The 14033-nt window shown below is 40.2% G+C and overlaps 1 protein-coding gene across 2 annotated transcripts; it reads right to left on the reverse strand.

The window, feature by feature from the left end:
- Positions 1-258: 258 nt before the first annotated feature.
- On the reverse strand, positions 259-8588 carry nfyb (nuclear transcription factor Y subunit beta). Of its 2 annotated transcripts, none has more exons than XM_022749520.1 (7): positions 8490-8588; positions 5474-5567; positions 5263-5393; positions 3620-3817; positions 1529-1607; positions 895-974; positions 259-789 (listed from the first exon to the last, which is right to left on the reverse strand). In XM_022749520.1, the coding sequence occupies exons 2-7, from the start codon at positions 5565-5567 to the stop codon at positions 757-759; spliced, it is 615 nt and encodes a 204-aa protein (XP_022605241.1). In that variant the 5' UTR covers positions 8490-8588; the 3' UTR covers positions 259-756. The 2 variants fall into 2 exon arrangements, with proteins under 2 accessions (XP_022605241.1, XP_022605242.1); XM_022749521.1 differs by lacking the exon at positions 8490-8588 and adding an exon at positions 8191-8450.
- Between the last annotated feature and the right edge of the window lie 5445 nt (positions 8589-14033).

A 14033-nucleotide genomic window follows, 5' to 3' on the forward strand; every position in this document is an offset into this window, starting at 1 on the left:
TTAGATAAATATTGATTTAATCACAATATCTTTCTGAAATATTTTGGGTAACAATGAATTTCCTGTTTCCATCAGAGAAGGGTGAGAACGTTTCAAAGCTTGCCGTTGTATTAACACCCTCCCCCATAATGAAGAGACCCTCCACAGCCGCGAGATAGTGACTCCACACAGAGTTCCACTCCTCTGAGTGGGAGTAAATAAAAAAAGGTAAAAATTACACATCACTTTTGAATTTTTATTCAAAGGATTTACATGACATTTAAGCACATGGTAAATTGTCTGAACTTACAAAAGAGCAAAAGAGCTGCATGATCTGATGTGACAGTAACAACATGGCTTCTCTCGGTTCAAACAGAGAAGACCTTAAAAATAAGCTTCCAATACAACACTTTCCCAAACTACCAACCCCACCCCCCCCCACAAGAAAAAATAATGCATAAAAGCAAACACATAAACACACACGCACAAAAACAATTCCACCACTAAATCATGTAATAAGACTAGCCTTTAAAATAAAGCCTCAGATTCCCCAGGTGCTTTGGATGCACTCCAAAACATTTGCTACCTCACAACTAGAAACTACACTTTCTACTCAACAGGTAGTGATTTCTGTGTACATGAGGTTTCGTGCAGAAGCCTCTCCCTCCTCTCTCCCTGTCCGTCTGCTAACCTTTACCCCGTGGCAGGGTCAGAGGTCATCAGGCAGGTGTGAGCCCGGTGTGAAACTGCTGTGGTCAGGCTTGGAGTAAGTCCTCGTCATGAAAACTGGATCTGTTGTACAGTGGGAATCTGGAACAGAGCCACATGGGTCAGTGGAGAAGGTGTGTATTATTTCCTAAATGATCAATAGTGGAGCAGAGCTGTGAGCTGCTGCCGCCTCAGTGTAGGCTTTACCTGTTGATATGAGGTGGTGTACACCATGACGTTTTGCTGCTGGCCATCTGCTGTGATAATCCCTGCTGGAAGGGGATTTGCTGATGAAGGGAGAAAATGGATTTTAACGAGACTGAACTTCAAAAACAAAGATCAGATTGAGACCATAAAACAAGACAAACTGAACAGGCAGGATGAATTCTAAGGTTACGTCCACACAACTACATTTTCGTTTTAAAACACATCTCTTGTCCTTTGTTTTCTCCTTCATCCACACTACTCCAGAGTTTTTGAGCACTGAAAAACAGAAACTCTGCTGGACCAGTTTTATTTTGAAAACTCTGGGGTTGTGTTGTAGTCTGGACGAACAGAAACAGAGAGAGTCAGACTATGTACAGGACTCATCTGGACCACTCTCGTAAACCTCAGAGAAATACTAAGCATGAGAAATTCTCATATGTTCCACTTCAAACCTTCACCTGTCTTCTATTTTAAGAGCCAGATCCTGTTTACACCGGCTCGCACATGCTCAGTGTACATGAATGGTTTCAGGTGTGTTAGCATAGACAGAGATTGTTTTCATTTTAAAATGCTATTTTAAAAAGAAAACGTAGTAGTGTGGACGTAGCCTAAAACACAGAACAGTTCTACTTACTGAAGCTGTCGTCTGTGAGATCCTCCCCGAGGTTTTCTCCCACCGCCACCCCAGGGATCCCCTTCTCCCCCTTCATCGCCTGCAAAAACACCACAGAAGCAGGAAGTATGACACATGTGGAACTAAACAAGCACACTGTCGTGTGGTCATTATACATTTTCATCCTTTTACAGTCTCATGTAGAAACCAGACGATGAATAAACACGAGTCAGTGTGAGGTGTGTTTCATAAAGACAGACAATGCATTAAACCAGGCTTAAATTCTGCTGCATTAAGGTAGCCCAAATAAGTCCAACCTCAGTTACCATGGAAACGTGCTTAGATTCCTCTTCGCTGCTGCACATGTGAGTTAGTTTACAGTTTGTATCATATTCATCACATGTAAAAACAGGCAGACTTATTGCCATGTGTCATTTTTTACTCTACAGCAGTGGTTCCCAACCTGTGGTCCAGGGCCATGAAGGTGTCGTAAATGGGCCGACAAATCATTTGCAAAACAGTATGATTTTAGTGAAAAGACATCATTTAAATGTTATGATGAATTGATCTTTAAAAACATTGATAAAAACATCTCACAAAAAATTGTTTGAAAATCCTTTTTTTTTTTTTCTTGTATTGAGGATTTTTTCCCCCTGGACTGAACTAAACTGGACTGGACTGATAACCAGGAAAACCTGAGGTGGATTTTGTTGTTAATTGAATGTTTTAATCACATAACCCAGAGACCAGTAGAGTGTGGAAATATGACAAATCAAACTTCTTATTGATCAGTACTGGAAGAGACCAGAGAGTGAGATTAGGTTTATTAGGTTTTTTATCATTAGGTTTATATGGTTACAGTGACTGAAGTGAGACATACTTGAGTTGACATAGCCTACTGAATGTGCAATAGAGTTGCACAATTAATCAAAAATATTATTAAAATCACATTGTGGCCAAGTGCAACATCAAATTCACAGGAGCTGCAGTTTTTTTGATAAAGGTAAAATGTGTGTTGTTCATTGTTTGCACCATAAGTGTTGTGGTGCTACAGAGATGCCCCTAACCTACAAATCGTATTCTCCAGACATGAAGGAACATGTTTGTTTGGGACAAGACTCAACAAAAATCACATCATCATCATTTTTAAAAATGTTCAGCAAAAGTAAAATGCATGAAATCATGACTCATATCACAATAACTGCCAAAATAATCACTATACGATTTGTTTTGCATATCGTGGAGCCCTAATGTGCTTTAAATTTACCTTGGTGAGTAAAAAGTTAACCCCTTTAAACAAGCATCAACTTAGAGGAAAGTGATGTTTCCTGCTCTGCCCAGTCTCCAGTCCACCACCAGTACGTAGCAGTATTACACAGAGCTGATTACTGTGAAGAAGCTGAACGTAAAGCTGAGTGTGTGCAGACTAACTGCTTCACCACAGATCTTTACACTGAGCAGGATCTTGTGGAACCAATTCATGGTTTCTGGTTTATATTCCCAGTGCAATGGGAAGGGGTCTGCTTACACATACATGTTCAACACATGTACACGGGAAAACATGACATATTCTTTTATAATAATGAGTATCAAAGTAGCAGACCTATAAAGAAGTGATAAAAACCTGACCTCACTCACCCAGCCCTGGTTCTGACTCTTATCACTGAAGCACAGCTGGTGCAGATCGTCACTTTCAGTTGTTACAATATAATGATATAATAAATATATGGATTAATCGTTCATTTATAAATTATTTTTACTATTCCTGTTTTTAATGCCTATTAAAATATGAAATTAAGGAAATGCTTTATTACATTTCCTGTGACATCCCTGGTCTTAAATTCAGGTCAGCTTGAAGCTCTTTTATTTTATTTTGTTTGAGGAACTAATTCAAATTCAACAAAAGGCCCAATAACTGTGTCCAGTGTACATTCTGTTTGTATTATTCCACTTGATTATGCAGGTTGTTATTTTTTCACTTTTCTCCAGTAACATTTTATCAAAACATTCTGTTTTAAGAAAATTTATTTTTATCTCTGAAGATGTTCTGATGACAATCAGCGCTGCCAATTATCGCGCCCTGACTGTGTGTGTGGCCACTGTGTGTCTCACCTCTCTGAACTTCTGCAGGTAGAGCTTCAGCGGCTCCACGTACATATCGAAGCCCAATGTGGACATGGCGAACAGGATGTCCTCCCCGTTGATGGTCTTCCTCTTCTCCTGGTGGCAGCGCTCGCTCGCCTCCGACGTGATGAAGCTGATGAACTCGCTCACACACTCCTGTACACACTCCTTGGCATCTTTTGCAATCTGTGGAAATAACACACAAACACACATATTACAGAGAGGAAGACGGCTGACTCAGGGTAAATAGCCTCCAGCCAAGTTTCCATGAAGCAAAAGTCTTTTTTAAACATTATATTGTTATTAACAGACTAATCTCCCTCTGCACCAGCCTCCTGCTCTCCTCATTTTATCTTTTAATCTTTTTTTAATTTAATTATCAGTGTACACTCCATGAGAATGATAGAGCGGAAGAGACTGGTGGAAGAGACTGACTGGCTCTAAAGAAAAAGCACTACTTTCAACCACAAAGGCTGATGCAGTGCCCGTCCTGGAGGGGCACCAAAACAGTCTAATGATCATCATGCACTCACACAAATGTGAACACGTGTAATTCTAACTTACACACTCACAAAAAATGCATATTGTGGTTGTAGTGTGGAGCCCTGATGCGACAGTTTTGGAGACACACTGTAACCCAGAGCAGGTGATGTTACACTGTCAGGTGTTCAAACAGAGACAGGCTACATCCACACTACGAAATTTACATTTTAAAACTCATGTCTTTTCCAATTTCCAACACCTCCGTCCACAGGACTCGTGTTTTCAGCGCCTAACACAGAGACTTTCAGAAACTCTGCTGGACCCGTTTTAGTCTGAAAACTGTGGGGTTGTGTTGTAGTCTGGGCAGGCAAAAATGGAGACCTTTGGAAACGATGACGTACACACCTACGGTCTCTCCTGATTGGCTCTCATCAGTCTGTACTACCAGTGGTGAATACAACATGATAATGAATTACAATGTTACTGACCTTGTTGTCTTTGCTAGCAGCTGTCGTTCAGTTAAATTCTGTATTTTAACACTACAACTGTCTTTGCTGTTCCTCGTTCAGAGGACTCTGTGCGCCCCATCAACTGCAGAGTAGACAATCTGTTTGTTGTTTACACCTGCTGCATGCCCAGTGTACATTAATGGTCATGTGATATGTGTTTTCAAGTGTGATAATCTGGATGGAGATCGTTTTCGTTTTAAAATGAAAACACAGGAGTGTGGACCTAGCAGAGGAGGGACAGACTTTACCAACAACTACTGAACTTAAAAAAATAAATATTCCTATAAAATAAACAAAAAACATATCAAAATGGCTGCCATAATTACATTTTATTTTAGTTTTCAGTCATTTTAAGGCATTCTGAAGTCAATGTTTTCCCTTGTGGAGAGTCAGACTATGTACAGGACTCATCTGGACCACTCTCGTAAACCTCAGAGAAATACTAAGCATGAGAAATTCTCATATGTTCAAATTTAAACCTTCACCTGTGTTCTATTTTAAGAGCCAGATTTGGTTTTGAAGTGGAAATTAAATATCATCCTCATCATAACGAAGATGATCAGTCTCATTTCCTCTCACTCTAAATATGATCCAAAAAAAAAAAAAAAAACACGCTCCGTCCCTTCTCCCCTCACAAACCTTTCCAGTCTGAGGAACAGCGTTCTTCATGATGCGAGCCACGTTGGCGATAGGCAGGTAGATGTCCTGTTCCCTGTAGTTCTCTTTGACTCCGCCGTCTTCATGGTCGTTCAGACTCTCCTCTGCATCATCTACACAAAACGCAAACACACAGAGTCAGCAGCTCTTCACTGACCACTGTTCTCAGACCTCTTCTTTTCTCTTTGCTCACCATCTTGAGACTGGAGAACGTAGTGACTGGACGCCATGTACTCGCCAGTGATGCCCAGCTGGGACGCATCGGTGGTTGAGCTGTCTCCGTCCATCTGTAAGACAAACACACATCACACACATGGACTTCAATATACCTGCAAAGCCTGACTGTAACAATCACTCCTTGGAATCACACACTCACACCCTTTGGGACTCAATGATACATGCAGGGAAGCAGGAAGTACAAAAAGTCCAGGAAAGGCAGCAGTTTTCAGCTTCTCCCATGTGACAATTTGTTGTTTTTCTTAGAGTAAAATGACTCTTTGGGTTTTTAAACTGACCAAAAGACAAAACAGGTTCCAAATTGTCTGAATCATTGGAATCATGCGCCCCCAAACTTATGAATTCCTTTTATGGATGCCAGTGCGTCTCTTGGTGCTCACCAGCCACATCCAGGTCTGCTCTGTGACTATGTGTCTGACAAAGGTGAGCATGAAATACAACTATTTATAATGCTTTATAAACACCAACATGCAACAGTGTTTAGAAACTTCCACTGGGAAAATAAATGAAACTGGTGCTTTCCAGCAGAAGCAGTAACCTCTGTAGGGACCAGTCCAGACATCATATGGTGAGCATCATTTTAAAACAAGACAATAATCATCTAGTCTGTTGGTGTAGTTACAACTCTGCACATGATGGAAAGCAACGACAGTGACACTGACTGTTGATTAAATATTGAATTTAAAATGTTGATTAACCGAGCATACTGGGCAATATGGATGCACATCCCTCAGTAAATACTATGCATTAAGTATTCAACCAAGATACAGTATAAGTTGTATTTTATATTTGAATGAATGTTTAAAATAAATAAAAGGAAATCTGGGAGAGGCAGTTACAATGGACCTGGTGCAGCTAATAAATGAATAATAAAGCTGCAGACACAGCCTGTAAGCTTATGTTTACATTGTACAGCAAAAGCTAATTGTATAATATTGAGAGGACTAGACTAAACCAGGATGCAGAGCCAAAGCTTATTATTTTCTACATTTTATATTTTCTACAATTTCTTATTTAAGTCACTGTTGATATTCACTTCTGTAGAATATAATCAATTCAATTAATACTGTTATAGGTTTACTTTTTCCTGAGACCGACAGCTGGAGTGAGCTGTTGTAAAGGAGGAAGGATTGTAGTCGGAGCAACAGGTATCAGGTGTGACAGGCCGAAACCTGTGTAGGTAGACTTTTTTTCCAGGAACTTCGTACCGATGAGCAGAACCGATAACGGCATTGGTGTAAATTATTAAATTGATAATTATCTAATCAATTCCCATCCCTAAAAGGGATTCACAGCAAATACTGATTACGTGGGACATCGTCCACTTTATTACAAGACTCTAGACTTTGCACCTCAGTGATTTCTTCATCTCAGCGTACTTCTCCATGATTCTACCACGCACAAACTATATGTATATTTGCATCTGTACACTTACTGTGTAATATTATAACTGCGTGTTGCGCAACTGTAACAAAACCAACTTCTCTGCAGGGATTAATAAAGTTTTCTGATTATGGTTGATTTAGGTTTTTTCTATTTAAAGCACTTTGGATGAAGCTCAGTGATAAATAAGATCTATTCATGGCATTATTTTGGAAGCATCCTCACTCTGAGTCCCTTAAACCATTACACAACACTTTATATCAGTTAAGTTTTTGGCTTCTCTGAATGCTTGATGAACACACATGACAAGGTTTCTGCCATCTAAACTAAAGCCCTATTAATTGAAATTTAAAGCCACTTTCAGATTAAAGTCGAATGTATGTTCGCCTTTCATGCAGCATCGATTAAAAAGCATGAACATATCACTAAACATGCTCATCAAGCACAGGACCGTGGGCCCAAGGTCTTGCCTCTATGTAGGAGGGGTGGGGGCCTGTCATGTTAAGGTTCTTCAGTTACTACAGACACAGAAACATCACAGGAAACTTGCACTGAATTGGTCTTGGCACAATAATTTTGGTCAATCAATTCTTCACATGAATGCTGCTGATTCCCTCAGTCCCATTATCACATCAGGCTGAAAAATGATGACATGTAATAGACAACATGGGGCTTTCCATAGTGAACACACGGCCATGAATAAGTGCTGGAAGGACTTCATGTTGATCTGATGACTAATTTCATGTTATTCAGGAGTAAGAATCTAAACATTTCGTACCATTTGTTTCTGCTATCTGTTGATCCAAATGAGCGTTTTGCTTTTGTCTGTGTGTTAACGAAATGGACTAGCTGACAGCTGATTCATCAGCTTACTGGCCTGTTGTTGCACTCAGGTCATTTTCATTACAGGTTTCCATTTTACAGATAGCAGCTAGATGTGGAGCCTCTTCTGCAGGACGTTTCCAGGGGTGGACTCCCCCTTCATGTCTGGTCGGTTATATGATGAGATGTGTTCGCGGGTTCTGCCTCGACAATGGGACTGCTAGCTGGTTGTGTTAGCGGGGTTAGCATTATAACTTATGTTTTACAGCTGTAACCCAGGGGAGGCCACTTCCCGCTACGCACACGCTCAATGCACCGACCTGTGTTTAGCTATCTTGTGCTAACTGGACTAGCAGATATCAGGCGCGGGTATGTTCATGTTTAGCTAACTAGCTAGTTCACTGGTCTCTTTGAAACTAAGTCAATTAGTTGAGCACAATGGAGAGACGCTGTCCAGTGGGCTGTTACCTGCTGTAGTTAACCTTTTCAGGTACATAGTGTCCCTTGAGCATATTCTCAGCGTAAAGCCGCTGCAGCTGGCGCCTGCACAGACAGCGCTGGCCTGTTCTTTGTCGTACGTAGCAGAGCAAGACGTGGCCGAGGCCGAAACGATAAAGACTTCTTTTTAAAGTTTCACCCGCTGATACTTCCTGATGAGCAACCCTCATTCACTCAGACAACAAATAAAAAATCAGACAGAGACGGACATTTCCATTCGAGCTAACGAGAAATCGGTTAGCAATCATTGGCCGGAGCCAGGCACAAACCTGCAATGAAGCCCTGGTTGGTTACCTCCCTGAGACGGCTGTTTGGTTGGACAGAAAATGGCTGCGAAAGGACCAGTCCCAGCGCGGAGCTGCGACTGTACTACCGCCGGTGGCCGACAGGGGGCCACTCGGCGTTCAGGGACTCCTTACAGGCTCCTACACCGCAGAACCTCGACCTCTAACGCAACATCTCTAGTTGAAACCTGGTTGAATCACATCGAATGTGGTAGATGATTTTGAAAAAAGAGTGTTTTAGCTGTTATTTTAGTATATCAGTCAAAGCCAAGCACACCTTCACTGAATTCGGAAACGACAGATTGAGAAGAAATACACATCTAACTTGCATTCATTATTCAAAACTGTAATAGAATAGAAAACTTTTATAGAAACTTGTTCATATGGTTTAATCCCCCCTGAGATTGTCATTACGGTAAATAGTCAATGATATAAATGTTGTTCTTTCAGAGGAACGTCGTTCGGTGGTAATCGCACGGAATTGTCATAATTCCCACATTACTGGCAGCAAGGGAACGCATCTCCACTAGCCTCCGCCTGGAGCGCCTCTTTCTCCCTCTCTCTCTCTCTCTCTCTCTCTCTCTCTCTCTCTCTCTCTCTCTCTCTCTGTGTGTGTGTGTGTGTGTGTGTGTGTGTGTGTGTGTGTGTGTGTGTGTGTGTGTGTGTGTGTGTGTGTGTGTGTGTGTGTGAGAGAGAGAGAGAGAGAGAGAGAGAGAGAGATCATGCAACGTAACGTAAATTTATTTAATATCAATTAATTACATAAATTGCATTTTGATAGTCCGTTGTGTTTATATGCTTGGTGTTTTAAATGATATAGTGAGTCTATAAAACCGGTTTCTCCAGCAGCTGCTGAGTGAACCTTTAAAGTTTTTACCACAAGATGGCGCCTTGATACTTTAAACAACAAAGGGTGCTTTCTTAGTATTACAGTTTGTCACATTTGCTAAAACATTTCTTGAAACTTTCCATGCTTTTCTCAAAACTGTAAAATCAAAACCCAATTGTTGCAAAAACAAACAATCACCTCAAAATAGTTTTACGTGTAATCAGAATCAAACACTATTTTCAGATCCTACATAAGTCAATCAAAATAAAGACACCATTGATCATTCATGACACAAAATGGAAAATGTTTACAGCATGTAGGTGCAGGAAAGTTTATTCTTTGTAATAAAGCCAAGGCATTTTATATTTTCACTTTTCACTTTTATATTTAAAAAAATATATATATATTACAGAGATACTGAAGCAATAAAGTATTGACTGTCTGGATTCAGAACTTGCATAAATTAAATTGTGTTGAATGTTTAGATTCTTTATTATAAAATGGTTGAAACTGTAAAGATGTGAAATGGAGTTAACAAAAAAAGAAACTCAGGTTACACTTTTCATTTTTCCAAAAATTAAGCTTTTTACTCTAAGATGCACATTTTTCAGAAGTTCTCTTTTCCATACAAAGCATATTAGAGAGTTTATTTATTCATTTATTTTTATGAGAGGTCTCTCTTTATATTTCCCATATATACTGTATATATATATATATATGATATTAACATACTGTATAAGGGATTTACTCTGATTTTTGTTTTTCTTTGTTCTGAAGTTTTAAATTTATGCAAGTTCTGAATCCAGACAGTCAATACTTTATTGCTTCAGTATCTCTGTAATAATTTTTTTTTTTAAAAATATAAAAGTGAAAAGTGAAAATATAAAATGCTTTGCTTTATTACAAAGAATAAACTTTCTGCACCTACATGCTGTAAACATTTTCCATTTTGTGTCATGAATGATCAATGGTGTCTTTATTTGTTTGATACTATGTAGGATCTGAAAATAGTGTTTGATTCTGATTACACGTAAAACTATTTTGAGGTGATTGTTTGTTTTTGCAACAATTGGGTTTTGATTTTACAGTTTTGAGAAAAGCATGAAAGTTTCAAGAAATGTTTTAGCAAATGTGACAAACTGTAATATCAGAAAGCACCCTTTGTTGTTTAAAGTATCAGGGGCGCCATCTTGTGGTAAAAACTTTAAAGGTTCACTCAGCAGCTGCTGGAGAAACCGGTTTTATAGACTCACTATATCATTTAAAACACCAAGCATATAAACCAACGGACTATCAAAATGCAATTTATGTAATTAATTGATATTAAATAAATTTACGTTACGTTGCATGATCTCTCTCTCTCTCTCTCTCTTCTCTCTCTACAACACACACACACAAACACAGTGAGAGAGAGAGAGAGAGAGAGAGAGAGAGAGAGAGAGAGAGAGAGAGAGAGAGAGAGAGAGGCGCTCCAGGCGGAGGCTAGTGGAGATGCGTTCCCTTGCTGCCAGTAATGTGGGAATTATGACAATTCCGTGCGATTACCACCGAACGACGTTCCTCTGAAAGACAAACATTTATATCATTGACTATTACCGTAATGACATCTCAGGGGGATTAACCATATGAACAAGTTTCTATAAAAGTTTTCTATTCTATTACAGTTTTGAAAATAATGAAGTCAGTTAGATGTGTATTTCTTCTCAATCTGTCGTTTCCGAATTTCAGTGAAGGTGTGCTTGACTTTGACTGATATACTAAAATAACAGGCTAAAACACTCTTTTTTTTAAAAATCATCTACCACATTCGATGTGATTCAACCAGGTTTCTCAATAGAGATGTTGCGTTAGAGGTCGAGGTTCTGCGGTGTAGGAGCCTGTAAGGAGTCCCTGAAACGCCGAGTGGCCCCCTGGCCGGCCACCGGCGTAGTACAGTCGCAGCTCCGCGCTGGACTGGTCCTTTCGCAGCCATTTTCTGTCCAACCAAACAGCCGTCTCAGGAGGTAACCAACCAGGGCTTCATTGCAGGTTGTGTGCCTGGCTCCGGCAAATGATTGCTAACCGATTTCTCGTTAGCTCGAATGGAAATGTCCGTCTCTGTCTGATTTTTTATTGTTGTCTGAGTGAATGAGGGTTGCTCATCAGGAAGTATCAGCGGGTGAAACTTTAAAAAGAAGTCTTTATCGTTTCGGCCTCGGCCACGTCTTGCTCTGCTACGTACGACAAAGAACAGGCCAGCGCTGTCGTGTGCAGGCGCCAGCTGCAGCGGCTTTACGCTGAGAATATGCTCAAGGGACACTATGTACCTGAAAAGGTTAACTACAGCAGGTAACAGCCCACTGGACAGGTCTCTCCATTGTGCTCAACTAATTGACTTAGTTTCAAAGAAGACCAGTGGAACTAGCTAGTTAGCTACAGAACTGACATACCCGCGCCTGATATCTGCTAGTCCAGTTAGCACAAGATAAGCTAAACACAGGTCGTGCATTGAGCGTGTGCGTAGCGGGAAGTGGCCTCCCCTGGGTTACAGCTGTAAAACATAAGTTATAATGCTAAACCCCGCTAACACAACCAGCTAGCAGTCCCATTGTCGAGCAGAACCCGCGAACACTCTCATCATATAACCGACCAGACATGAAGGGGAGTCCACCCCTGGAAACGTCCTGCAGAAGAGGCTCCACATCTAGCTACTATCTGTAAAATGGAAAACTGTAATGAAAATGACCTGAGTGCAACAACAGGCCAGTAAGCTGATGAAATCAGCTGTCAGCTAGTCCATTTCGTTAACACACAGACAAAAGCAAAAACGCTCATATTGGATCAACAAGATAGCAGAACACAATGGTCACGAAATGTTTAGATTCTTACTCCTGAAGTAACATGAAATTAGTCATCAGATCAACATGAAGTCCTTCCACACTTATTCATGGCCGTGTGTTCACTATGGAAAGCCCATGTTGTCTATTACATGTCATCATTTTTCAGCCTGATGTGATAATGGGACGCAGGAATCAGCAGCATTCATGTGAAGAATTGATTGACCAAAATTATGTTGCCAAGACCAATTCAGTGCAAGTTTCTGTGATGTTTCTGTGTCTGTAGTAACTGAAGAACCTTAACATGACAGGCCCCCACCCCTCCTACATAGAGCAAGACCTTGGGCCCACGGTCCTGTGCTTGATGAGCATGTTTAGTGATATGTTCATGCTTTTTAATCGATGCTGCATGAAAGGCGAACATACATTCGACTTTAATCTGAAAGTGGCTTAAATTTCAATTAATAGGCTTAGTTTAGATGGCAGAAACCTTGTATGTGTGTTCATCAAACATTCAGAGAAGCCAAAACTTAACTGATATAAAGTGTTGTGTAATGGTTAAGGGACTCAAGTGAGGATGCTTACCAAAATAATGCCATGAAATAGATCTTTTTATCACTGAGCTTCATCGCAAAGTGCTTTAAATAGAAAAACCTAAATCAACCATAATCAGAAAACTTTATTAATCCCTGCAGAGAAGTTGGTTTTGTTACAGTTGCAACACGCAGTTTATAATATTACACAGTAAGTGTACAGATGCAAGATATACATATAGTTTGTGCGTGGTAGAATCATGGAGAAGTACGCTCTGAAATGAAAGAATCAGCTGAGGGTGCAAAGTCTAGGAGTTTCTTTGTAATAAAGTGGACGATGTCCCACGTAATCAAGTATTTGCCTGTGAAATCCCTTTAGGATGGGAATTGATAGATAATTATCAATTTAATAATTTACACCAATGCCTTATCTTGGTTCTGCTCATCAGGTAACGAAGTTCCCTGTGGAAAAATGTCTAACCTACACACGGTTTCGGGCCAGTCCACACCTGATACCTGTGTGCTCCGACACAATCCTTCTCCTTTACAACAGCTCACCCAGCTGTCCGGTCTCAGGAAAAAGGTAAACGTCTATAACAGTAATTTATGAAAGCTTGATTGTATATTCTACGCAGAAGTGTAATATCAACCAGTGACTTAGAAATAAGAAATTGCAGAGAAAAATCTAAAATGTAGAAAAAATTAACTTTGGCTCTGCAGGTCCTGGTTTAGTCTCAGTCCTCTCAATATATAGCAGATAGCTTTTGCTGTACATGTAAAACATAAGCTTACAGGCTGTGTCTGCAGCTTTATTATTCATTTATCTAGCGGCACCAGGTCCATTGTAACTGCCGTCTCCAGATTCTCTTTGTATTTACTCTTAAACATATATATATCTGATATACAACTTACTAATGCTCAGTCGTTGGTTGAATACTTAATGCCATAGTTATTGACTACTTGAGAGTGTGGGCATCCGATCATTGGCCCAGTATGCTCGGTTAATCAACATTTTACATTCATATGTTAATCAACAGTGCAGTGTCACTGTCGTTGCTGTTCCATCATGTGCAAGAGTTGTAACTACACCATAGGACTAGATATTATTGTTCTTGTTTTAAAATGAGTGCTCACGCATCTGATGTCTGCGACTGGTCCCCTACAGGAGGGTTACTGCGTTCTGCTTGGAAGCACAGTTTTCATTTTTTTCCAGTGGAAGTTTCTAAACGCAGCTGTATTGGCATGTTGGTGTTTATGAAAAGCATAATTAATAGTTGTATTTCATGGCTCACCTTTGTCGACACATGAGTGCGACAGAGCAGACTGGAGTGTGGCTGTGAGGGTCACACTC

Source organism: Seriola dumerili, unplaced genomic scaffold (genome assembly GCF_002260705.1).
Source record: "Seriola dumerili isolate Sdu_G_001 unplaced genomic scaffold, Sdu_1.0 BDQW01000138.1, whole genome shotgun sequence".
NCBI classification, from domain to species: Eukaryota; Metazoa; Chordata; class Actinopteri; order Carangiformes; family Carangidae; genus Seriola; species Seriola dumerili.

Bases quoted from the DNA above. Each gene is read 5' to 3' on its own strand.
- nfyb (XM_022749520.1), bottom strand. From the start codon at position 5,567: ATGGACGGAGACAGCTCAACCACCGATGCGTCCCAGCTGGGCATCACT. The intron at 3,818-5,262 runs GTTTGTGAGGGG...TTATTTCCACAG, and splicing joins CTGTTCCTCAGACTGGAAAG to ATTGCAAAAGATGCCAAGGA. The intron at 975-1,528 runs GTAAGTAGAACT...TCCCTTCATCAG, and splicing joins TCTCACAGACGACAGCTTCA to CAAATCCCCTTCCAGCAGGG.